The 27,399-nt window shown below is 41.4% G+C and overlaps 1 protein-coding gene across 1 annotated transcript in view; it reads right to left on the reverse strand.

Moving 5' to 3' along the window:
* Window positions 1–3,112: 3,112 nt before the first annotated feature.
* The window catches only part of SORL1 (sortilin related receptor 1), a 226,561-nt gene continuing 202,274 nt past the window's right edge, over window positions 3,113–27,399 (reverse strand). The window contains exons 38-48 of the mRNA XM_001370225.4: window positions 26,092–26,164; window positions 23,132–23,214; window positions 21,401–21,497; window positions 17,726–17,910; window positions 16,993–17,112; window positions 16,523–16,687; window positions 15,104–15,278; window positions 12,404–12,510; window positions 11,020–11,212; window positions 9,565–9,777; window positions 3,113–7,935 (exon numbers count right to left, since the gene is read on the reverse strand). Of these exons, the coding sequence (XP_001370262.2) occupies window positions 7,868–7,935; window positions 9,565–9,777; window positions 11,020–11,212; window positions 12,404–12,510; window positions 15,104–15,278; window positions 16,523–16,687; window positions 16,993–17,112; window positions 17,726–17,910; window positions 21,401–21,497; window positions 23,132–23,214; window positions 26,092–26,164 (1,479 nt within the window). The 3' untranslated portion in view covers window positions 3,113–7,867. The remainder of the gene's footprint in view (window positions 7,936–9,564; window positions 9,778–11,019; window positions 11,213–12,403; window positions 12,511–15,103; window positions 15,279–16,522; window positions 16,688–16,992; window positions 17,113–17,725; window positions 17,911–21,400; window positions 21,498–23,131; window positions 23,215–26,091; window positions 26,165–27,399) is intronic.

Consider the following 27,399-nt stretch of genomic DNA (forward strand, 5'->3'; position numbering starts at 1 on the left):
AGTATCTGAGGTCATGTTTGAACCCAGGATATGCTATCTCTAGGTCTGGATCTCAATCCACCAAGCTACCCAGCTGCCCCCTCTCAGTTACATTTTAATCCATTTGGGGCCCATCGTGGCCCTAGAGTTTGATACTTTTCTGGCTTAGTAGGAGAGAGTGAGCATGGTTAGCATAAAGAAAGAATTTCAAATATTTGAAGGACTATAATGTGGAAAAGAGAAGAAATTAAGAAACAAGTAATTATTAAGTGTACCAGGTACTAGTGTATACCAGGCACTACACTATTATTGTGACCATTTTACAATTGAGGAGACTGAGGCAAACAGAAGTTAAATGACTTGCCCAGGGTCATAAAGCAAGCATCTGAGGTCACATTTACGCTCAAGACTTCCTGACTCTCTAAGTCCAGTGTGCCATCTAATCAAGAAAAATCAACTTTTCTTTGGCTTCTTAAGCCCCTTGTGGTTCTGAATCAAAGAGTCTATGCATTAAGCACAAAGTATACAGGCTGCATAGAGGCAAATTTTAGCTTCATGTGAGAATAGCTTTGTGCCCAATTAGAACTATTTGAGGAGGGGGCAGTTGGGTGGCTCAGTGGATTGAGACCCAGGAGGCCCTGGGTTCAAGTCTGACCTCAGACATTTCCTAGCTGTGTGACCCTGGACAAGTCACTCAACCCCCTTTGCCTAGTCCTTTCCACTCTTCTGCCTTGGAACCAATACACAGTATTCTAAGATGATTCTAAGATGGAAGGTAAGGGTTTTTTTTTTTAAAGGACTATTCAAGGATGGAATGGACTTCACTAGGATGTAGCAAATTCTCCTTCAGTGGACATCTTCCAGGCACTTCCTGGGTGCGCCAGGGAAAGCATTCCTATTCAGATAAAGAGGACCTGTGAGGAACTTTACAACGGTTACATTCTGGGAACATCATCTAATTTGCCTTTTCCTGATGATGACTCCATGGCACCATTTCGAGCATTAATTATTGCATGGTGCTGGAGAGTAATGCTCTAAATCCCCCCCAGGCTGTTGTCTTCTGCATTCTTGTGGTTTTTGTTCCTTCTTCATTACTAGACTTATTACTTGCCGCTATTAGCGTGCCTGGCTTTGGTACCCTGCCTCCCTCTCCAATCAATCAACACGCATTCATTAACCACCTACTCCTCCATTGCAGGCACTGTTCATGGGCGAGTGCCTGAAGGGTGGTGAGCAGAGGCAGAAGGGAATGTGCGTGAGGTGTGCCGAGGCAGGGGATTGCCCAGAGGTTACTGAGGCTCCAAGATCACAGACTGGTGGGAACAGGAAGGCACTGCTAGTAACACAGCTAGTTTCGGGGCATCACACCCAAGGCTTCCAGGCACCGGCACTCCAACTCCAATGCTCTTTGCACCATACTTATAAAACAAAACAGACAAAACAAGCTGGTGTGAGCATCAATGCATTGACCTCCAAGAGTGTTTTTTCCTAGATTGCAGAGGTGGGGTGTGAGGATGTTCACTGATGTCTACACCTACCTGCTTTCCCTCTAACCTCTGAAAAATCCACAGTTCAGTTTCTTGTATGTTTGGAGCTGATGTCCAACGTGGGGAAATGAAGAACAGTATTCGTTTGGGGTCTTTAGTAAAAGCCACTGGTCGCTTTGGGGGAATTCCTGTTGGGGTTCAGTTTGGATTTGGTGGCCTGTGAGGACTTTTCCAACTATTGCATTCTATATTCTGAGCAAAGGAGGAGCCAGCTAGGTTGGCCAATATGTCCAGGAGAGAGGGACTCCTGGGCTCCTGAGTGTGTTTTTCACATAGGCAAGTGATATGTCCTTTTCCCTTTGGGTCCATAGCATGGTGCTTGAATGCTAGAAATTTTCATGTCCACCGGAAGGGTGAGAGGTTGTACTGTTGTATCCCAAAGAATACCTCCTGGGTCACTCCCACCCCCAACCTCACTAAGGGGTGTCATTGCGACTCTTTGGTAGAAATTAAATCCAGCTCCTTGAGAAGGGAGTCTGAGACGATCATAGACAGGCTTTGGGGGAGTGTATAAGGGTTCTCCCTGTGAATAAATTTTAAATTACTCAACTTGGATATCTACATGGCTTAGAGGCCTTTTTGCTTCCTTCTGGGTAATGGGTGGCATTCTAAATAGCTAAAGATGCTGAATGTTGATTCCAAATATGAGTTTATTATTAATGCCAATTGTTCACACTTAAAAGTGTTGTGAGGTTTACAAACTGCTTTGCTTGTAATGGACCCAATGAGTTAGACAGTACAGACTGTTGTCCCCATTTTTTATATCTGAGGAGACTGAACCCCACAAGAGGTTACATGATTTGTGCAGGGTGTAGTGGTTAGAGAGCTGGCTCCATAGTCAAAAAGATTTGGATTCAAGTGTGACCCACCTGAGCAAGGCACTTAAACCTCTCAAAGACTAACCTGCAGAAAAGGTATTGGGCTTCTCCTGATCTGGGAGTTTTCTCTCCCAGTGGAATCATAGGTCCAGTCCCTACCTCTATCACTTGGTTGTTAAATTCCAAAGCCAAGATTTGAATTGAGATATTCTAACTCAGACTACTGAGTTAAAATTTTCTGCCCCCTATTTTGTACTCATTTATTAGTTTTTTTATTTTTCTACATCTTTTTTCAAAGCAGCTTTCCTTTGTTTTGAGGTAAGGACTCATTAATTCTTTTCTCCTCTTCCCTTTACTGCTCTCGCAAGACTATGAAGACTTCTTGAAAGGTTTAATGAGCCATCTACACCTACCTGAATTCCCCCCTAATATTTGAAAAATCTAGTTTTGTTTTTGTGACATTTGGAGCTGATGTCTAAGTCACGGAAGTGAAGAACAATATCATTTTGAGGCCTTATATTTGCTAGTACAGATACAATTCCAAGGAAAAGTCTGAAGTTACTACCCTGTGTATGATGCCTTCTGTTTCTTTCAAGCCAGTCAGTCCAAACATATCCAGCTCTCCTGTTCCCCTTCTCTGATAACATAAAGACATCGTGTTCTTCAAGGATCCCCATTCCGAGTGATTGTGTTAATAACAAAATTATCCCAGATCTCAATGTTCTCTTGTCTATGAAACAAATATCCTTTTAAACCAGACACATCAAATGGTGTTTAGAGACTGCATTAGCCATCTTTATTGCACTCAGAGGAATAACTCAAGACACATATGTAGAATGGATTTTTTTAAAGTAGATGTTTTCTTGACCCAATTAATTTTTTATTCAGTGAAAAAAGTTGACAAAGACAAAAATCCTTTAAAATTGTGCGACAATATAGTAAAATCTTTAGCAGAAATCAGTGACTTAAGAAACTTATCAAGGCAATTTAAATTATAAACATCTAATGTTACTTTGGAGAGGAACAAAGAGTTTTGCTTAAATAAGAGCAGGATTTATTTATTTTTCTGCAAATGTTTGTGAATTTGCTTATGATTTTAATGATTCCTAACAGAATCTTTCAACTGAGAAACTATGGCAAACAGGAGAGTAATGTTGTTCTATTTCACCTTTTGCTCTTTTATCTCTCCACGATACTATACATGAGACTAATACCATTCCTGGATTACTTGGCTCTTGAAATTTGTCATATGGCTGCTCTAAATGAATGGGCAGAAACATGTATGCAACGAATCCTCCTTCAACCTATTTTCCTAGTAAGTGGTGATACCTTTTTGAAAACATACTTCTCATCAGCATGATGCCACTGTTATCTCATTCCATCACTTGGGCTTGCATAGAGAAGAACCTGTATAAACTCAAGTGTACTGGTTTTTATTACATTAAATGTCTCTTGAAAGGGAACAAATATTCAAGTTAAGACCAATGAGATGGGCAGGACTTTTAAGGTCGAGTACTAATATAATCTGTTTCAAATATACCTGCCTGGAAATTTAATCAAAAACAAGGTACCATTCAGTTTATTTTCCTAGATACTTTCTTTGCAGTGACAATGAAATAGACTGGAGGACCTGTAATCAGTAGACAGTCTTGGGTGGAGGGGTTCTCCAGCAGTAGCAGCAACCTTGGTGAAGAAGGAATCAAACTGCTGGGATGGAGCTTCCCCCAGAAGGAAAATTTGGGGACATACTTTCAAAATATGCAATAACTAATCTTTACATCAACTGAAAGAATGACTGAATAAAACTCTGTGAGTGTGTGTGTGTGTGTGTGTGTGAGAGAGAGAGAGAGAGAGAGAGAGAGAGAGAGAGAGAGAGAGAGAGACAGAGACAGAGAGTGTGAGAGAGTGAGAGAGAGTGAGAGAGTGAGAGTGAGAGAGAGAGTGAGAGAGTGAGAGAGAGAGTGAGAGAGTGTGAGAGAGTGAGAGAGAGAGTGTGTGAGAGAGACTGAGAGAGAGACAGAGAGAGAGACAGAGAGTGAGAGAGAGAGAGAGTGAGAGTGAGAGCGACAGAGAGTGAGGGAGACAGAGAGTGAGAGAGAGAGAGAGAGAGAGTGAGAGTGAGAGCGACAGAGAGAGAGAGTCTGTGTGTTGGAGGAAAGATGTTTCCCTTCTCAAATCCCCTAAACTTGCCACTGCCTCATCTCCATTCAGTTGAAGTGACCTATTAGGCAGAATCAGGCTAACTTACTAAATGGACATTTAGGAATATACAGTATGGGTTACGCATTAGTGGAGGAAGAAAGCAAGAGATAGCTGAGCTCTACCTTTGTCCTCAGTGGCTGTGATCCTGGGGACATCATAAAGGATAGAACTAATTCCCTTAAACTCCTTTTTCCAAGAGGCAAAAGCTCCTCCCAGTGGCTGGCATTTATAAGAGTTTTTATAGTCTTTTTAGACAGCTACCACGTTGCCAGTTTTTTTTTTTTAAGAACCTGGAAAGTTGGACTATATCAACATGGTCACTTCATGGAATCCTCCACAGGACTCTTAACTCTCCAATGATATGTGTCTCTTAATAAATAATTCAAGAGACACCCAAGTCACATTAATTTCAAAGGGTTTTACTGCACAAACCACATAGGCAGTTAGCTTTCAGTTGGAATTTTTTGCTGTTATTCCTCACCCCAATTTGTACCCCTTGCTCAATTTCAGTGATCCATTTAGGGGACTCGGTTCAAATGAGCATGATAATTGGTCACCCTATTTATTGGCTTTTGGGAGAAAAATGAAAACTTCCTCCACCCCCTCAAACATGACAGACCCTATGGACAGCATCTTTACCAAGGCACAAGACCCCCTTTGCTGAAAACACCCACTGACATTGGTTGTGTCACAGTGAGGAAAAAGATCCAGTCACTTGAAAAGGCTCTCAGAAATTTCTTTATATTTCCCAGTGCCACTTCAACCACACTGGATCCCTTTTGACTTCATATATACATCCCGACCCCATAAAACTACATGAAGAAAGCTGATGTGCTTCAAAACTCCATAAAAATATACAATTTACACATCGCTGCATCTATCTCTATCTATCTCAGTTTTCTGGAGCTGAGCTCTTCTGTTATATAAAATACACTAGCCCTAAAAGGCTGCTCTATCTAACAGCACAAAGGGCATTATTATTCTAAGGGGAGAGGTGGTGGCGGGCATATTCAGTACTGTGCACACAGCATTGGGAGGCACTAGGAACACTCAAAAATACCTAAACATTGCTGATGGGGACCTGATTTGAACACAAAATTGCTTACAGAATCAATGAAAACAATGTCTCAGAGCTATGGTTTTAACAGACGACACAAAAGATTAGTGGGAAGGGAAGAAAAGAACCATATTTCCTAGTTTAATTAATTTAAAGCAATTAATCTATTTAAATTTAATTAATTCTCTCTCTCCTCCGCCCCCTGATTTTTAATCTTTCAGCTACTTAAAAGAATAATTAAAAGGGGAGGTGAAAGGGATAATCAATAATAAAATCCCAGCCAAGAACGAAGAAAACCAATAAAACTCCTGTCTTTCAAAAAGAAACAATGGCCTGGGAGAAGGCTCACTTCACCATCACCACCACACATTAAAAATGAGAGAAGTAGCCATGCTGAGAGTAAAACTTTCATTGTTTCAAATTCTCCTTATCTGAAATTAAAGTCAACAGTTTAAAAAATACCATTGGCTCTTTTTTTCCCCCCAACACAATCCTTAGGAAGACTGTAAGTACATTTTGTTACACAAAACAAGATACTTTTGGTTAAAATAAATCAGATACTTGAGAGAAGACATAGGCACACTGCATCTAGCAGTGCTGATGAGGCTTCACAAAGCTTTGCATATCAGAAACATGTATTAAGAGACAGAACTTTGGATTCTCCCCACAGGTCATTGTTCCTAACCTAGGAGGAAGTTTCACAGTGACAAACCACACAGTACAACCACAACAATGTCAGGCAAAGGTGCAGACATCTCTAACTGATAAGGAGAAGCGTGACAGGCCGCAGTGCATTCTATATTAAATGGCCAGTGTTGTTTGTTTTTGACACACAGGTGACTTTATAAAGGCAGAAGAACAATCACAAGTTATTTTTTTGAGAATGAACAAACTCCATTTTTTCTTCTATTGTTAATTCTAATTCAGTGGCTCAAATTTTTGGACTGTCCAGCTATCGTTGTGAGAATTGTAGCACTTTCTCTTTTGAGAAAGAAAGGAAGAAAAGAAGGGGGGGAGGAAGGGAGAGAAGGAGGAAGGACAGGAAAGAGGAGACAGAAGGAAGAGAGGAAAGAAAGGAGGGGAAAGAAAGGGAGAGAGAAATAGAGGGGGGAAGAGAGGAAAAGAAAGAAAAAAAGAGAGAGGTAGGAGGGAGGAGAGAGGGAAAGAAGGAGAGGGATAGAGGGAGGTACTGACCAATCCAAAACAGCTAAATTTACCAAGTATTTTTAAGAAGAAATATTGGCCACACTATTATCTTAAATACAAAACTTAAAACTGAAGGTGCATAAATGGAAAATAAGGTACTCTATTTGCCAGGGTATTGATTGGTCACATATCACTGCATTGAGCTGGGAGCTAACTCTCTCTCACAATGGGAGGAGCTTCCCACTGCCCCTGAAATAATGACTACAGCAATGTGTTATAGAGCAGTATTCTCTTATGCCACCATTTCAGCTTCAAAAGTCATGTCTCGTACACAGGCAAATAGAGTAAAAGTCCATCGCTTAATATAAGCAAGAGGAAGCTTATGGTTGGCAAGGTTGAACAAGCTGCAGCTCTGTCTAGCTGAAACTGCGTGTTGGTTTCAAGTGTCTCTCCAATCAAATACAGTAATGTTTAAACACACGTTAGATTAAAATGGGTTTCTTCAGGAATGGCAAAACCAATGCTTGTGCCCCACTCCTGGGCCCTGTGAGAGAGGAGGGGCTCAGTAATACGTGCAATGTCACATAACCACAAAAACCTGGCCCCCAAGAGAGGCCCCAATAAATTAACAGAACAAAATAAAAGCACCCTCCCCACCCCTAGACACCCCAAACTTGCATATAAACAAAATCCAAAGAATATTTAAAATTCGGTCATTTCTTCAAGGAGAAAGGGATTTTTCCCATTGTAGTTCTCCTGGAGTTTTTATTAAATACATTTCTTGTTGTCTTAGAAAAATAAAACGGAGTAGCCAATTTATTCAACCAAAAATTATCTCACAGACTTAAAAGCATGCCCAGCAAGCACAGCCCTGTAAGACTAAATTAATGTCAAATCAAAGCAATTTGATGACTAAAATCAACCTGGTTTCTTGTTGTTCACAGTTGATTACTACAAAGTTTATTCATTCATTTCTTTCTCTTTTTTTGTTTTTGCCCTTTTTTGGCCCATATAAAAATAACATATTGCAACTCAAAGTGCATTTTTTAAAATAAACCATCAACTATCTTTATCAAATAAAATATTTACACCATTTGGTTTACAGTGAGGAACACTCTTTAGGCTATCACCATGGGGACGTCATCTGAAAATCCCGTTATCATAGGAGCATCCTCGTCATCATCTCCTAAAGACAAACAAAACTCTGGGTAAATCTCTCATATGCAGTCACAGGTGACCTCCCCCTCCGTCCCCCAGACACCCCTCCCTATTTCCTAAAGGTCAAGGTCAAGGCCACAGTCTCCATGCTAGTTGGGGCGCCAATGTTTTGACAACAGCAAAAATTCAATGTAGTTCTTTGGAGTTTCTATGATTCCATAGCAGAGCCCTTGCTTTGTTCTGCCCGTCAACACACCACTGAGCCACAGAAAGACCACAGAATCATGTCTAGATTAAGTGTCATTATAGACACTGAAGGGAACTGGGAGCCAGACATGGCCAGTGCTGGGCATGGACCTGACATACGGTAGGCACTGAAAAATACAAGATGCCTGACTCACTCAAGATACTCAGGACCTCGACTAAGGCCAACTGAGCAGTTAAGAAGCAGAACTGGGATTTGAATCCAGGTCCTCTGACACCACACCCAGCATTTTGAGGGCACTAAGGTAACATAAATTTATTTTGGTATCAACAAAAGTCTAATGTGATTAGGAAGGTAAATTTGCTCGAGGGAAAAAAGGGACCTGAAGGGCAGGCTATTTTTATGGGTTATTCTCATGACACTGTCCTCCTTCCATTCATCAACCCAGAGACTGCGTGGTGTGCCCTCCCTGCTATGCCTCTATTTGCACTGATGTGAGGGGCAAGGACCTGTGAGCATGGAGGAGTAGAACTTCCTTAATACAGGCTGTATTTCCTCTACATTCCACGCTCAGGGTCTCATACAACCATGGGGTCCTCAACATTTGAGAGAATGCAGCTGGGCTGCAAAGGGGCCATTCCTCCCCACCTAATGGTGGGGCCAAACTCCCCAACCCCACTCTCTTTCCCTCTGCCAGACAGTGGTTTTCTTTAAGCCAGGTAGACTAAAGAGCTTATCAAAGACACGAGGGACTGGGGAAGAGATTGGAACAAAAGGCTGTAGTGATCCCCTCAGAGGAGGGTCATCTCTTCCTCTGCTATCCTCATAAAGCTAAAAGGTGTTTGGTGGCACTGAGAGTCTGTGGATCCTTCTGGAGAAGGAGCAAGAGAGGAAGGTGGCATGTTAGGGGAAGAGGGCCTGCCCTGCAAAATTAGGACCAAGTGCTCCAAAGTATTCTGGGGGACAGTTTTCTGGGGAACACTTGGGGCGTGTCTAAGGTCTGCATTTCCCCTCATTTATGCACCCAGAGGAGGCAAGTTCCTGGATAAATGTCACTCCCTCTGAGGTGTGACCAAAATGGCACGCTGGCTGCAAATGATACCATTTCAATCCTCCACTCCAGATATGAGTTAAGAGGTCAAAGATCATGATCTAGAGTTCAAAGGAATACCGGAAGTCATTGAGTTCGATGCCCTTATTTTACAAAGGAAAAAACTAAGACATTAAAGTGACTTGTCCAAAGTCACAGAGATGATAGAAGTTACTTTTAAACTAATTTAACCCATTCCAGTAGTATTACTGGCTACTGAACAGTTCGCTCTGGCAGGACATATAGTAGGCCACAGGACAGCCTCAAGGAGCCCTAAAACAAATCCCTGGTTTAGAGAATGTGTGGCTTAAAGGAAAACAACCGTGACCATGAGCACCAGACAACAACCAGGCCGCACGTACCAAGATCATCTCCTGATGAGAAAATGGCCGAGCCAAGCCGGGAGCTATAGTGACTATTGGCAAAGGCAGTGAAACTGTTCTGGAGCCTCCGATGCCGTGTATACAGGACTATAAACCCTATTCCCACAGTCACCAGGAGCAGGAATAATATGGGAACCACAATGGCAGCCACATCAGTTGACCTTCCAGCCTGGAACGCGGATGCATCCGCACCTGCCAATAGAAGACATCGATGCATCAGCTATGAGCCTGAGGATAGGAGGATGGAGGGGAAGATGCCCAAGTTTCCTGCCTGCCCTAGTGGCCCCCTCAGAACCATCATTTGAAATGCAAAACCCAGAGCATCCTCCCTTTATGACATGTTCCCACACAGGACTGGTTTTTGATCTCCCGCCATGAGCTGACAGACCACGGGCCTTGAGAATGCGAATACAGTAATTACGTTAGACTCTTAATCACCGCCTTGTTGGTTACTTAGATGATCTCTTGGAAGGGAGACCTTTGTTGGGGGTATCAACATTGATTTCATTAGCATTATTACTCAAGACCACTTGCTTGCCATGTACAAGAGGATGTGAAACCAGACCACTAATTACTGAGATTGCAATTATTTCCCCAACTTGGCACCAAAGTTACACAGAACTGCAATTACCTGAAGCTTCGTTAAGTGAGCTAAAATACTCATTCACTAGAATACTGACTTATAGATTGTGTCTTTCCTTCTTTACCTTAAAAAACTCAAACCCTTCTATAAAAATGTTCAAAACCATTTATGGGAAAATATCAGAATAAAAACTAATTAGGTTCTAGACTCTTTCTTTGGTGTAAATGGAACTACACAAATCAAGAGCAGAACATCCACATGGAACCCTGAGTTAGTCATGAGACAGGGACCAACCTTCCTGGAAAAAGTGTTAAACCAGGAATTTCTCATCTGAAGCAATCTCGGGAAAGTTGACACACAACACACTTTGATAACTAGTGAACTAGCACAAGATGCGATGCGGGTGTGTGCGTTTACTGCTGTTCGGTTTTAATCTATAGTGAATTGAGAGCTTCTTACTCACCATGACCTAACTTGGTTACCAGACCACCTACGAGGTGAGTGGTGAGGGTGAGAAGGAGGGAGCTGGCATAGAAAGAATAAGTACGAGTGCTTCTGTATCTGTAAGGCTCATACATACTCTACCGTAAAAGCCAGGCAGACAATGCCTGCTGATTTTCATTCTTTAGGACTAACTGAACTTCTAAATCCTCTACTCCCGACCCATCTCCCCCAAACCCCCTATTATAAGAATTGTTGGGAAACAATTATGTCAGGTGCTGACTCTGATCTTTCTCAGCTGTAGTAAAGTTTAATTACAATACTAAAGAGAGACATGAATAACAGATTATAGAACAACTCGAAGTCTTTTCTAAATTGAAAGACAGAAATCAATGATGTTAGTCACTTACCAAATCCTAACTCATCGTAAAGAAGCACTGCAGGCTCTCCACAGATCTGGCCACTGAGAAGGCATCTTGCTTGTACAGAGAAAGTGTAATTGTGGCCCAACTTCAGATTAGAAATTTTAAAGAAATTGTCAGTGGTGTTCCCAAGGTATGCTGTGATATTCATCACGCTGTCATACATACGTATCTCATAACCCTAAGAACAAACATGTACACTTAAGCAATGTCACATACAAAGAACCATGCCAAGAATGCTGGGGTTTTGAAGGATTTTAAGGCTACCCTAGTCCAAACTCATCATTTTATAGTGAAGGAAACTGAGAAGCAAAATCAAAGACAAAGATCAAGTCTATGAGCAGCTAAACTGGAATTAGAACTCAGATCTTTTGAATTCTAGCCTAGGGCTCTTCCTGTGAAAAATCAGAGGGAAATGGTCTTACAACTGAAAAGATAAGACATTTAGAGACAATCAAGAATTTAGGAGCAGCTAGGTAGCACAGTGACAGAGGGCCAGGCCTGGAGGTCCTGGATTCAAATGTGGCCTCAGACACTTCCTAGCTTTGTGACACTGGGCAAAATCATTTAACCCCTATTGCTTAGCCCTTAATGCTCTTCTGCCTTGGAACTGACGTGTAGTATTGATTCTAAGACGGAAGGTAAGAGTTTAAAAAAAAAAAAACAAAATGCAAATTCATTGGTCCTGGAATTCCCTTTACCAACACAGATGTAATCTGTCTATAATGGAGTAGATGAGTCTTGGCAGAGAGGATGAGTAGTCACACAGTCTGTAAGTGTCAGAATGGGGATTTAAACCCAGGTCTTCCTGACTCTCAATCTTGAATTCTGTCAACTATGCCCATGCAGCCTCACACATTTTAAGGTTATCACATCAAAGAATTGACTTTCCTTAGGCCAACCAAATGCCTGTAGGTTGAGACTGCTGCCACTAATCTCTTTGAAAAGAGAAGGGCTGATGAGATGACTGGTTTAAAGGGCAAGCTGATTCCTTTGATATTGTTGCCTGAGAACTGCTGTTTCCATGGCCCTGAGAAAGGTGTAACTCAGTGGTCTGAGGCAGAATCACTCTCATTCCAGCTCACGGTCTCTGCCCCAGCCCATCTCCCACTCTTTTTAAGGGAAGAGTTCAGGATGGAAAAATGCTTACTGTGGTGATTTCCATCCTTAATGTGCCGCATAAACATTTCACTAATTAGCAATCACATAGAAAATGGTCCTTTAATTCTCAAGTTCACTGCCTTGCCCTATTTTTTTGCCCTCCGTCTATGCCAAGCATTCTGTTAACGAGCTCTTCTCCGAAGGAGCATTTCAACTGGATTTCCCAAGTCAGAGGGGAAAAAAAGACAATGAGAATGAATAACACACTTACCCTGCTTTCATTAAAGTACTTTTCCTTTAAGGCTAAACTTTTCCAAAAGAGAAGAACGTGGTCATTTTCCGTTATGATTTTTAAGGCATCTGGTGCAGATAATGACACTGAAAATCGAAGAGGAGATGAGAACCCCCATTAGTGGATATGTCCAGACCTGGGTACCTTTTAGACTCTGAGTCTTAGCTGGGTGGTCTACGGAGCCCAGCCTGAGAGGTGGTGAGGGAGCAAGGGCATGGGAAGACCCAGCACTGCTGACCAGCACTTGGCTCTTGGTTCTTGATTTTGTGGCTAGCTATTGTTCCTCCTCTCTAAGTACTGACAACACAGTAGGGAGGAAATATCTGCTGAGCTGGGAAGTACCAACAGAGAGAACTGCTCATGCTCCCTTTGTTTATCAGTCTACTTGCTCCTCACATCCCTCAAACACACTTGAAGCCCTTTATCCACAGATATCCCTCTCTGCAGCCCAAGAAAATACACTCTGGTGCCTCTGATCCTAGTTCCTGACCCCCATTCCAGGTCCTTTCCTCCATTCTGCAAGTCCCCATGCAGCACCTCCCTCCCCTTCCCCTCCTTTTGGGGAGGGCAGGGAAAGGAAAGCAAAGAGTAGAGAAGATATGGTCTCTGCCTTCTTGGTGCTCATGATCTGCGACAAGCATGGAACACAGACACCAAAAGCTGTACTTCAAAACAAAATGGATTAAATCCATGGGAACAGGGAGGTCCCATTAGGAGAAGATGACTGTCTGCTGGGAATATGTTGAGGTGGTTAGGGGAGGTTTAGTGAAAGAACAGGGCAGATGGCACTTGAATTGGGCTTGAGAAGACATGCAGGATTTCTGCTAGTAGAAGCAAGGGCAGGAAGGACACGGGGTAGGGCATTAGTGGAAATGAGGAGGTGAGAAAGCACAAGACCCATGCATGGGGCAGGAGGCTGCCCGAGTTGGCTGAATGCAGGGGAGTATGTAGAGGAGCAGGGTGAGATAAGGCTGGAAAGGCTGTTGTTGGTCAGTCATGTCCGACTCTTCAGGACCCCATTGGGGTTTGCTTGGCAAAGATAATAGAGTGGTTTGCTATTTCCTTCTCGGCTCATTTTTATAGATGAGGAAACTTATAGTACTTATAGAGGCAAATGAGGTTAGGTGATTTGCCCAGTTAGGAAGTGCTGGTAGTAAATTGTGGAGGACTTTGGATGCCAGATTAAGCAAATCAAACTTGATCTGGTAGATAAAATTTGGCAGACTTTGAGCAGAAGAGGGCATACTCTGAAGAGATCTCAATATAACACACATATATATGTGATACGTAGATAGCTACAGCTAGATAAATACACAGAAGCATGTTTGTACATTATATGCACACACATACATACATATGATATAGAAATATAGCCATACCTATCTAGATGTGTGTATATAATTATAATATGCGTGTGTGTGTGTGTGTGTGTGTGTGTGTGTGTGTGTGTAGCCACACACACCTCCCCCTCCCCAAAGGAAGGTGGTTTTAGGAGAGAATACACTAGCAGCTGAGAAGATAATAATAGCTAGCATTTTTAGAGCACATCAAGTTTGACATAGGTCAACCTCAGCTGGTCCTCATAGGTGCTATTATCTTTGTTTTACTGAAGAAGAAACTGAGGCAGATAGCAGATAAGTGACTTGGCTAGTTACACATCTAGTTAAGATATGAAGCCTGATTTGAACTCAGGTCTTCTTGACTCCACATCCAAAGCTTTATGCACTGTGCCTTGTCAATAAAGGTACCAGAGACTCTAAAAGTAGGGAGGCAGAGGGGTTATATTCTAGGCATGAGGGTCAGACAGTCAGTACAAGGTAAGGGAGAAGGGACATAAGAGTATTATGGGCAGAAAAGCAAGTTAGCCAGGCATGGAGGGAAGTAACATGTAAGAAATAGAGGCATTTATAGTGTGTAAGATAGCCTGGAATGGGAAGAGGCACAAGACAGAAAGTACATTTAGGTCATTACATCAGGCCAGCCAGGAGGATCTGAACCAGGATGGAGACTGTATGAGTGGACAGGAGAGAACATTTAGGGATACTGCAAAGACAGAAAGGGCAGGAACTGGCAACAGGCCGGACATAGGAGGTAAGAAGTTGAGGATGCCACTTAGAAAGATGAATGGGGAAGCAATATAGGAGATGCATGGAAGGAGGTTAGGGAGAGCCAAGGATACAAGGGTCCGTAACAAAGGGAACAGAGGAGTTCCAAGGATGGGGAAGGGGAGGACCAGGCCACCCTAAGCTGAGCAGTGTATGCACAGTGCCGTCATCACACTCACCCTCCACAAATCAGGGAGACGGGGTGGGGGACAGGAAAGAGCTGACTGTATTTTTTTAAATATAATTTCAGAGAAATTCTAATTCTGGTGCCCTTTAGGCAAACCTGTGAAGATGTTTGTCAAAGGGGAGTGTTCCTTCCTCATAACCCCTGAAGATGCCCAAGGAGAAGAGAACTAGGATGGTACAATTGGATTTAATGTACCTAATCCTTCTCTCTTCTCCAAACTCCCCCCTTTCCCAACTTGCCATCACCATCATCTCCCTACGAGACAGGGCTAGGCAGAGAAGTCACAGAACTATAGAATTGGGGCTAAATGGTTGTTTTGTGTTAACTCTGGAGCCACCTTTCTGATCTAGCGGGCACCAAGATAGCACAGTATCCCCTCTTGTTCACCTGTACTAATTTTCACACTGGCTTCTTTGCTCATGTTTCCAAGTTGTACAATGATATGGTATTTTCCACCAGGTTCCAATTTACTAATCAAGTACTCGAGCGTGCTGTTCCGGGATTTCACTTTGTAGTTCCTGTCAGCTTTTCGTATTAAATCTTTAACCGAAACGGCATATAACTAGAGGGAGAGAAAAACACATTGATGCATATCAACTATTTTGCAATGTTTTCCCTCCTTTCTGGAGGTATGAGAGATGATGTAACGTGGGCATATTTAGCCATAGGTGACCCTAGCCAACAGTAGTCTGAATTATGGAATGCAGCTGTATCCTCTGAGGACCCATGGGGCACAAGTAGGTCTGGGCCTCATTACAAGAATTTATTAGTAGAACTTTGCCTGAAACCATCAAATATATACCGAGATCCCACTCATGACTTCAGAAGTGACAGCAGTTATCAAGACAACAACAGAAAGGAACAGGGAGGAGAAACATGAACTCGGGATTTAGTTCCCCTTGAAACAACAATAGCAATAGCCAGAGTGTGGCTGGGGAGAAAAGAGAGGAAAACTACCCAGTCTTCGGGCTCTGTATACTTGGTTGAAGCTCAATACTAGATCTAAGTAAATATAATTTATGCTTCCTTTCGATCTGAGTGATAGTGTGTATGTGGCATGAGGACAAGGAAGGAATGAAAGTAAAGAAAAACACTCATAACATGGAGACACAAACCAGGAAGGAAGAAGTAGGCATGTACTAGTATAATCCCTTCAACAAATCATCCAGGGGGGAGCCCATTTAAACTTAAGATGGCGATACTTAGGTCCTTCCTCTAACTAATGGACACTGAGAGGACATGGCTGAGATACATCGCTCCCTAGAAGCTGATTCAGTCCTTTGGTTAACAGAGGTCCCATTCTTAGTGAGTTAAAGGTGGTGTTCATCACTCAGTCCTGTCCAACTCTTTGTGACCCTGTAGACCATCCCACACCAGGTTTTTTCTGTCCTCCACTAACTCCTGAAAAAAGGTGACAAGCAAAAACAAGGTGTCTTGTCAGAGAATGGGGAGACTTACTCATTTGCATGGCCCTCATAATGAATCTGCCTTTGGCCAGGCAGCCAGAGAGGAAATAATAAGAAAACACAGATGGACCAATGGTCAACTGGTGCTGCCAGGGAACAGTGTTAGAGGACTAAAACCCAGATGGGAATCAGATGCCTTGCCTTATCAAGAAGAGGTTCCTCTCACAGAAGCACCTTAAATCCCTCACTGATTTGGCTTGGGTTCAGGTAGAAGGGATCCATTGTTGGGCTGTCCACCACAAAGTCCCCAATGACACTGTCTAACTATTGTATCTCCAGCAACCCTAAATGGTTCTTGGAGGCCCCAAGGCTGTGGGTAGGTTGCCTGCCAGCAGCTCACCATATCCTGGTCAGGAGAGTCATACGGCGATTCCCATTTGATGACAGCTGAGGTCTTGCTAATGTCCACTGCATGAAGGTGTCGAGGGGGGAGCCTGTTGTCTGGGATCATCTTCACCACGATATAGTCAGAAGGTGGGCCTTGGTATGGGGCTATCACTCGAACCTGGAGCCCAATAACACCCACCCCAAACATGACTGATTATAAATGCTATTCCTGCATGCCCTCCAATAAGATCAGGGGACTTCATAGAAAATTGCCCAGGGAGCTCAATACCCCAGACTGAGCAGCAAAGGCTATCTCTCCACGATCCAGATGGGCAAACTGAGGACGAGTCATTAGTCTGGAAGTCACAAACCTATCCTGTGAAGAGTCTAAGTCTCCAACTCCTTTTTCAGTCAGAAGATAATCATTTCAGCCACTTAGCTTCCCTTTAAAAGAAGGAAGCTGTGAGTCTAAGAGAAACATACCAGAAATAAGTACTGCTCATCTCTGTTGACAATGACTGTGCTGTTGTGGAATGAGGTAGTCAGGTTCTTTGGGTTGTGGTAGAGATCAAGAAAGGACGTAGCATAGAAAACCCCATAAACCTGAAGGAAGGCAGAGAACAAGACAGGAAATCAGTCCATCATCTTGCTACTGAGCAGTCTCCTTCTCACCATGTGCCCTGCTTAGAAATCTGAAAACCAAATGGCCCAGAGGAAGTCCATTAACCCCCACAGGATTTCCATAGTCTTCATAAGCATTCATTCATTCATTCTCATCTCTCAGGGGCATCTTCCCAAAGGTATAAGGAAAAGGAGGCATAGAGACTGTTCTGGATTTCTCCGCAGCTAAGACTGCTGTTAGATTCCAGAAAATGTCCACGACACAAGGCTAAGCCTAAGAATCTAGCACAGAGTACCTAATAAATATGACTCCGCTAGGAAAGGAGCTTTTTACTTATGTTCACAGGGTTGGAGCCCAGGCCATGGTATGGCCAGGCATCCAGAAAAAGTGTGAAAACTTAACAATTGTCAAGAGAGAGAAGGCAATGTTTTCTCAAAGGGTCATACACCAAATAATCTATAGGGAAACCTATCTTCTGAAATTATTTGAGGAGAGGAGTGGTAAAGCAGTAGTAGTTTGAACACCTCCAAATTCTACCCACTGACCTGAGGATATGGGAGTCAGTGTCTGTGGAGGTTCTCCCACCCGACTCACCACATTCCTTGGCCCAGTCCAGGTGCATTCCACTGCAGTCTGATTGGTGGCTTTGGCTTTGAGGCTAGGAGAGGGTGGACGAGTGCCCCTGGTCATCACGTGTTCAAAAGCCAAAGGACTGTCACCCAGGTCTGTCTTGGCCCAGGCAGAAATCTCATAGGAGGTGTGAGCGGTCAGATTGTTCACTAGGGAGAAGTGAGAAGGAAAACGGCAGGAAGCAGAGAAAGAAAATTAGTGTAATTTGTATCTTGATACATACAGACTAACTATAAAAGCAGAAAATAAGTTTATATATTGTGAGATTTGCATCAGATTAACTATTCAACCTCACCTTTGATTATTTATAAGAGTATTATGATTCTACTCAGAAGCAACATAATAAGGCCTGAGCACTTCAAAATCAGGTAAACTTAGGTTCAAATCCTACCTCTGATATTTGTTAACTGAGTGACCTTAGGTAAGACAATTAACTTATTTGGGTTTCAGGCAATTCCATAGAATCCAACTATTAAATAAAATCCTAATAACCGGGTTTGATCAACATCCTTATAGGGAGTGTTCATATTAAGGAGATTATATACTCCTTGGAGTAATGATGAGGAAACAATCTAGGAGTAAGATTTTTCTGGTGGCCCTTACTCTGTGCCCTTTCTATTTAACTTAGATTTGGTAAGGAAAGACAAGACCCAAACTCAAATGATAATGGTGGAGTTTCTCCCATTTGTTCAAGTACTAAACAACTATTTATTAAGTGCCTATGTATAAATCACGGTGCTAGGCTCTGGGAAACAGAACAATAATAAAGTCATAGTCTCTATCAGCAAGGAAAATGAAGTAAAATCCACACCTTTTCAGATTTTTATGTCTCTACATATTTTGCATTACCCTACATTTTTCCAGTTGATAAATGGTCAAAGAATATGAATGAACAGTTCTTAGGAAGAAATCTAAGCTAATAACAGTAAAACATAAGAAACTCCAATTGCTAATAATTAGGGAAATACAAATTAAAGAAGCTCTGAAGTTCTCCCTCATTGCACCCATTTCTTGGCACATATGACAAAAAAGGAAAATGGCTAATGCTGGAGGCCCTGTAGGACAATAGGCACATCAATGAACTGTTGGTGGACCTGTGAATCAGCCCAGCCATTCTGGAAAGCAATTGGGAACTAAACAATAATAAGTCAATAAAGTCATATAAGTCAATAAACTGCGTCTTCTTTGATCCATGATTCTACATAGAACTTGAAGAGATCAAAGAAATAGAAAAAGGACCCACATAAACAAAAAATACTTATTGCAAGTTCTTTTTGTAACATGGCAAAAACTGGAAACTCTAGGGATGACCATCTTTTGGGAAATGGTTGAATAAATTACAATATATCAATGTAATATTGCCACTATTGTGCCATAAGAAATGATAAAAGGGATGGTTTCAAAGGAACCTGGGAGGACTTATATGAACTGATGCAAAGTGAAGTGAGTAGAAACACAATAATTTATACAACAATACTACAAAGATAAATAACTTTGAAAGACTTGAGAATTCTCTTCAGGACAATGGCCAGTTACAATTACAAAGGATGGATGATTATACCACTTCCTGACAAGAGAGGTGATGGATTCTAGCTGAAGAATGAGACACATAATTCTGGACAAGGTTGATGTGGAAATGTGTTTGCTTAACTATCCATATCTATTATAATAACTTTGTTTCTCTCTCTTTTTTTAAAGGGGGAGTAGAGAGAGAAAATAAATTTTTCTTAATTAAAAAAAGTACATAAAATCACAGGAACTTAGAATTAAAAGTAATCTTAGATATCATCTAAGCTAGTCCCTTCTCGAGCCATACATACCAGCCATCCAAAGCATCCCTAAGAAATAGTTGGTAGCCTCTCCCTAAAGTCACCCAATGATGGGACCTCACTACCTCCCTGAATTAACCCAACATAATTTCGGCTGAAATTATAAATTTTTTCCTAGGATCAAGCAAAACAAAACTCATCCTTTTAAATAAGTTTTTCTAAAACTTAAAGTATCATTCGTCCCTCAACTCTTCTCTAATGTGAATATTCCTAATGCTCCAATCTTCCTAGGGAATGGTTACCAGTTTCCTTAACATTTTAGCCTCCCTTCTCTGAACACGAGCGTGTCAATCTCTTGGCTAAAAATGTGAATAGCACTGAACACAATACTAGAGACATAGTCTGACCAGGGAAGACTAAAGTATACTATCAACTCCCTCATTCTGAATATTATATGTCTACTAATTCAGCTTAAAATTGAATCGCCTATATTATCCTAGGATCTGGGTCAGGAGTTGCGGGTAAAGAGATAAATAGGGCCTAGAGAAAAAGTGAAAGATTAGGATGCTCGGAACACTCTTACAACCTGAATGTCCTAGGCCCTAGAGGTGGGGGAAAATGTTCACAGAGACTGGCTTTTTACTTCCCTCTTCCTTATCCTGCTACTGAAGCACCCACTCTAGTCCTGGAAAGGAAGTAAGGCTAGGAATAAGATGGCAGAAAGGGGACCAAAATCCCAGCAGGATTTTGTTAAAACAAGAGAGGAAACAGCAATGACATCTAAGAAATAAAGGCATTACATCACCATAGGTCACTGCCATTAGCATGGCCAGAGTGGAATCTGTAAAGGGACAGGGAATGGCTAAATCTCAGAAGCAAGAGCAGAAAGAAAGGCATGTTTCAGAGGAGAAGGATCTTCTGCACTGTTGGAGACTTCAAGGTGCTTTGGGCTACATGACCTTTAAGGTCTCTTCCAATACTAAGATTCTTTGTTTTCTAAGTGAAGGCTGCCCATTTGATGCAGAGAGAAGAGTCAGAAAAAAAAGGGACACATATATACAACTAATTATCTTACAGTAAAAGAAGGTTTAAAATTTTAAAGTAATTTTGGCACTTGGCTTCCATAATTTGGGAAATCCATTTATGAGACTACATCCTTAGCTAATGAAAGATAAATGAGGGATTACTATGGAGATCTCTGGGAGAAAGGGGCTGGTTATCCATGTCAGTTTTTCACATTCCAAAGGCGGCCTCCCTCACTGAAAGTTCTATCTCAAGCAAAAGGGAAGCTTAGCCATGATCTGGTAGCCTTTCCTTGGTGTATTTTCAGATTAAAAGCTTCATATTTTCAGGAATGAGAGAGAGCAGCAACACAGAATCTTTTTTCCTCCAGAGGTAAGGAATTATGGCCTCCTGTAAGGAATGCCACTGTGGCTGGTCAATCTCATATACCTAACCTAGAATCTAAGCATCAACTTCAGAGAAAGACACTTATGGGTAACAGTTTCCATTTTCCTTTCAATTTCTAATCTTCTAGCAGAATCTTTAAGTCTAAAAGAGACTTTGAGAGGTCATCTGGTCCATCTCTCTACCTTCAAAGGAGATAATATTTGTGATGCATTTAGCACAATACATGACACATAGTAGGCCTTAATCAATTCCTCCCTCCCCCCCCCCCTTCCCTCTTTACTTCCTTCGTGAACACATCTAAACTATCCAGGATGGAGGGGAAGCTCTCTATTCTGAATTATCTTTGGGGAAGGAAATACATTTATTAGTTCCAACACAGAAAACTTGCATTGCTTGAAGATAAATACCTCAAATGACCTCTATCCCACCTGCTGCATGCCATCTGGATGCCACATTTTACCTTTGTGTGACGTTATCTCCCCGTGTAGAAATAAAGTTCTCATCTCTTGTCTGTGAGTGTCAAAGGCCCAGAAAAGGTTCACCACATAGCCATTCACCTGTCAAATATCAAGAGACAGTTATCATGGCAGCAATTTTCTGCATCTCCACAGCATTGTGACTCTCTCCACGACTGGAGAGACTGAAATAAGCATAGTTGAAATCAACCAAATGAAGGGCCATCTATTGCTTCCCTTTTAATGAAATTTCGTACTATTTAATCCATAAATCAACATTAATAAAGTACCTTCTCTGTGCCAGGCAATGAGAACAGAAAGACAAAAAAAGAGAGCACATATGTACACATATAGGTATATTCAGAATAAATATTGTTTTTGGAGGGGGATAAACACTAACAGCTGGAAGAACTGGGAAAAGCCTCCTCATAACCTAGAAGGAAAAGACTTGAGCTGAGCTAGAAAGATGCTAGAGATGGTTAAGAGGCAAGAGTGAGAAAGGAGTGAATTCTAGACTGGTGGGCTTGGGTGGGGGATGTGGGAGAGACAGCCAGCACCAAGGCATGTCATGCTACAAAGGGGCAGTAAATAGTGAAAAGAAAATAAGCAAAGAGCATTGGGGTTTTTGTAAGGGTTTTTTTCTGTCTTAAAGTATAGCTTGTGTTCCCAAGGAGTCTGTAAGTTTTTGTTCCTGTCATCATTCCTAAGGTAGAGATGGGCATAAAGTATACCAAACAAATAAAAGTGAAAATCTAGGGCATCACCTACAATCCCCAAACCATAGAGGTTTTGTTATCATGATAAGAGTTGAAAAGGCACGTCCACTGTTCTCATTTTACAGGTGAGTAAACTGTGGCCCAGAGAGTAAGTCATTTTGTCAAGATCATACATCAAAGCAATGTCAGGGCTGTGACTAGAGTCTAAACCTCCTTAGTTTCAGGAGTCAATATATTCCAAATAATTAAGAGCTAGAATTACAATGGGCTGCTTCAAGCCTTCTCATCACTGGAAGTTCCTACCTCTCTCTACTCTTATTTGTTCCTGTTGGTTCACATTCACTAATGAGCCACAAGATCCCAATCTAACTCTCTAAAGGACATTCAAGGGTATGTCTCTGGTCTCTATGGAAAGTGGAACTATGGAAAAGCAGGAGTGAGCCATGGAAGAGTGTGTGGGGTTGAGGTCAGGTGGGGGGGCATAGAATGGGGAGGTATGAAAGGGAAATACACAAAATCTGTTTTTCCCTGGGAAAGTAACAGAGCTTCTCCCCACAAAGGCTCTTCTTCCAGTGTGAGAAACACTGCATTAGCTCGTAGCACCAGGAAATCCAATAAAGCTGAAAATTACAGGGCACACGTTCTCTGTTAACACCAAGTCTTTATTTGCACTGTAGCTGTGAACCATTTAATTACATGGTTTTAAAAAAAAGAAAGCACCAGGCTGAGGCAGGATAATTATACATGAAGATTCAAGTAATTCTTTAGCTTTGGGGTGGGGAATGTGTTGGAAGGGAGAGCTGGGAGAGGTGAAAAGAAAAAAGCCAACCTGGTTAGGGTATTACTACATCACCAGAGTCATTCATTTCTCTTGATCTAACTGAAACTGTGACATATTGATTCTCATGCTGGGGAAAGTCTCTCACTCAAGGCACCTAAGTCAGTTCCCTGGGAATGAGCTGTGTTCCTGCTTACCACATGCCCACTCCCCATGAACCAGAATACGAATTTTATTATTACCTTAAAGTTGCTATCCATTACCAGAGTGAGACTGAGAGAATTTTCCGTGTAGCTTTCAATGTGGATACTTGGTGGTGGGATCACTGAAGACAAAAAAGAATTCAAAATGAGAATCCAAGAAGGAAAAATTAGACAACACCAACTTTTCTGAGACGTAGTCATTTCCTGTTCTATGGACAAAGTGATCTTTCAGTCTGGGAATGAAAGGGATTTCCTTTGCCTGATTTTGCCCACCTGTCATATCTCACTTGGGTACAGTTGACTAAGCCACATAGGGAATTAAGTTAGTACTATGTACCATTCTTTTCTTCTCTTTAAAGAGGACTTTTCCTAACAATAATTCACCTCAGATCAATTTCCAAAGGCAATGGGATCACAGTGGGTGTCCTCTCTCTAGAGAGACCCCAATTTCTATTATAACAATTCACATTTATTTAACACTTTACATTCACAAGACACTTTTACATCCCTTGAGGAGGCTATGGGCCAGGTAAAAAACTACTACTCTCTCAAGTCAAAACAATTAGGTTTAAATCCCATCTCTGATTCTTACTATGTGTGTGATCTTGAATGAGTGGTTTTGACTAGATGACTTCTGATCTATGACGCTTAGGTCATTTGTTGCTTACAATTACTTTATATGGCTAGTAGTGTACATATCATCCCCATGTGGATGAGACAGATTTAGATTTATTTAGATAAGAAGATTTAGGCTCAGGGATTTACCACAGGGCTCAAAGAAGTTGAAACCCAAAAATTTTTTGACTCCAGGGGTCTGGTGTTCTTTATACTACCCCTTAATGACACTCCTATGCTATAATATTGAGAGACACTAAACCAATGAACCATCTGATGTTCTGGAACTATCTGAGAACAAATCTCATACTGAAGCTAAGAACCAAGGAGAATGAGAACAGGAAAAAATGGTAAAAAACTATCCACTTGAATGTACAAAGAGCACGCCTATCACTGTCATCATATGATTGTAACAAACTGATATCTTTTCATATCCCCTCCAACCTAGAGACTATTTGAATGTACAACTTCTTCATCACACTTTTCACCAAAAAACATTCTTTGGAAGACACCAACAAGTGGTCACTCCCTCTTTCCTTGAAAAGAACCTACCACTCTAGGAGTTGTAATCTCACTTTTGGATAGCTCTAATTGGTAGGAAGCTTCCCACCCTCTACCTCACAATCAAACCTAAATTTGCTTCTACATAGCTTATACCTCTTTTTCATAATTTTGTTCTGTGAAGGCAAGAAGAATAAATCCAGTCCCTCATCCACATGACAGACCTTTAAATAAATGAAGATAATGATTTTGTTGTGTCCTTACTGAATTAAAGACCTTCAGTTCATTTCTCTTTTCCTCATACGACATAAACGTGAGAGCCGTGGCCATCTTGGCTGCTCTCCAACCTGGACATTTTGCCAATTTATGAATGACCTTCTTGGTAGAATTAGAATTTACATTTCTGCTCTGTTACTACAAAAGATCTTGGGCAAGTTACTTATCTTTTCTTGCCTTCAGTTTCTTTATTTTTCAAGTGAAAGGATTAGATGAAATAATCTCTAAGGTCCCTTCCACCTCTAAATCAGCCAATAAGCATTTATTATGCACCTACTATATGCCATGAAACCTGGTAGTCCCCATTCCTGGAGGCTCACCATACTAATATTAAACTTAGCATAAATACCCAATCAGCAGAGCCCACATTAGCTCAGAATTCCTGAGCTCAAGAGATCTCTAAGCCTCAGCCTCCAGAGGAGCCAGAATTAGTTGAGTGCCACTGTGCTCAACAATATGTCACTATTTAATGCAAAAAGAAGAAGGTGTCTTCTGTATATGCTATATCTGGTTCACCTGTGTGAAGCTGGGCTTCAACACTACCACTGAAATAAGTTTAATATAAAAGTAATGGTTTAGGATTTTAAAATGTGGGGCTGTTTATCCTTTGTCTAAGCAATCTCAAGTGGTATTCTCCCACTGGTCTCCTCAGCAAACCTTCTTACCATGAGTATAGTGAGAACTATACCCCCAACTTTGTCTTTGGTTTCTTAAAAAAAAAAAAGCAGAGAAGAGTAAGTCCAGCAGGTTTTTCTTATTATCCAGTTCATTATTCTGCCTTACTCTTACTGGATTCTCTAAATTTGCCTGTCTCATTTAAATCTTTTTAAAATATGAATCAATGACCCTAGATTTTAGTAAGAGGTCAAGTGCTCAAAAGGAATAGCTTAGAAACCTTTTTTCACAGGCCTCAGGTTTCAAGTCATATACTCCTAATCACAAAAAAGCCTTTTAAAACCCACAGATCTAAAGGTAAAGATGCCTGGTTCCAAGATGAAGAACAGGTACTCACTTAGAAAACTGTTTGCTAGTCACTATTTAGCTCACAGGATCAAATGCCAGTGGCCCTGGTATACACAGCAGTGAACTAAACCTAAGGATAACTTTTGGTTTTTAACCCTGGACGCAAGCACCACTAGCACTAGCATTATTGAGAGGCTGTGACAAAGGTGTTTTAAGGGTGGGTTTATTTGTGAACTGTAAACTATAGTAGTCAAAATACCCACCACTTCACAAACGCATAAAACTTTGGGGACAAAGGTACACTATTGGTCCTGGGTGACATAGCTGCAGCTTGCCCAAAGATAAGGGGAAAGCTAAGACGACCTCTCTCAGTCCCTGTCTATTTTTGAATTTTACGAAATGCTGCAATTTTTTAAAAGGACAAAGAATTTATCAGGAACAAGAAACATACCCAACCATTGCCTACAAGCAACTATTTATATTTATAATTTACTTATTTATATTTATAAAAATATTTACAAACCATCATGAATGAGTGTCCAGGAATAAGCCAGATTGAATATTTTAATCAATTTCTTCATTCTCAGGCCCATTTCAAAAGGGTTTCTACCATTACCACCTCTGTAGGCAATGGGATGATTTACCTTTTCCTTTTATGGTGGTGATGGATTTTGAATCGCTCCAGTTTCCAATACCACGACTGGTAACCGCAGCGACCTTTTAAAATCAGAAGTGAGTTAGTATGAAATAAGGGCAATGCATCAAAAATCAAGGCTGCTCAGTGAGCTCTAAAGCTGAGATGTGACATAAGGGTGCTGATTCCCTGGTGGCAGGCAATGAAATGGGGGACTGAGGGGATGAAAGAAATAGCACCCTGGAGAAAGGGACTGTGAGAGTCTCATGAGAAAATGGAATCCTAGTGAATGGTTGTCCTAAAGTCTTTTGAGAAAGTGTTTATAGAGAGCTGTAGGGAAAAGGCCGCAGAGAAGATTCAGTGTTGTGGACTCATCAGTCTATGTACAAGGATGTTCTCATATTAATACATGTACAAATGTGTCTTCTCTCCTTTAAGGTCATCAAAACACTTAAGTCTGTTTACATATATATATATATATATATGGCACAGCTGCCCCTCACTCTATGATGGAAGATAATCTGGGGGAATAACATGAATGCACATGAATCAGGGAGCTAAGAGAACATTCTAGCTAACCTCTGGAAAGAGGTAAATACAAGTCAATTCAGTTCTCTAAGGTAAAGCTTGTTTTTTACTCTTAGTAGCCTTATTTATTACATCTTCTTTTGGTACAAATCCCCAAGGGTGGGAAAGCTAGACAACTTTCTTACTCATTCTAAACCAGATGGTGTAATTAGTATTAGATGAAGTATTAGAACTGACACTGGGGTGACTTGGGTTCAAATCCTACTACATGTACTTACTGCCTGGATGACCTTAGGCAAGTAACTTAACCTTTCTGGGCCTCAGTTTCTTCACCTGTAAAATGAAAGAACTGGACTCACAGTTTCTGTGGTCTCTTCTAGTTTTAGATCTAATTTCAGGTCTTCATGATTTTTTTTGGAGGGTTGTGCATTCCCAGAGAAAAAACACTCATACTTTTTTGGAAGACTTAAAAAGCATTCCAAGGCCTTTTGTGTATAAAGTATTTCGGATCATTCATCCACTATAGTGACTTTATTAGAGCAGATAAATGAGAGATAACTTTATTACTGACATAGCCAAATCACTCTAATTGGGCCAGAGCACCAGGTCATGGAGTCTCCTCCACCACCATGGTGGCAACAATATTCTCCTTGGTCCTAATGAAGCTGTCTCTGTGTGAGGGGAGAGGACAGAATGCATCCCTGCTGTGAGAAGCACATCAGAGCACTTTATCAGCTGAACTTCCCGTGTTCTACATTTTCCCATACTGGGGCTCCCTGCTCGTCCTGAT

Source organism: Monodelphis domestica, chromosome 4 (genome assembly GCF_027887165.1).
Source record: "Monodelphis domestica isolate mMonDom1 chromosome 4, mMonDom1.pri, whole genome shotgun sequence".
Classification (NCBI taxonomy): domain Eukaryota; kingdom Metazoa; phylum Chordata; class Mammalia; order Didelphimorphia; family Didelphidae; genus Monodelphis; species Monodelphis domestica.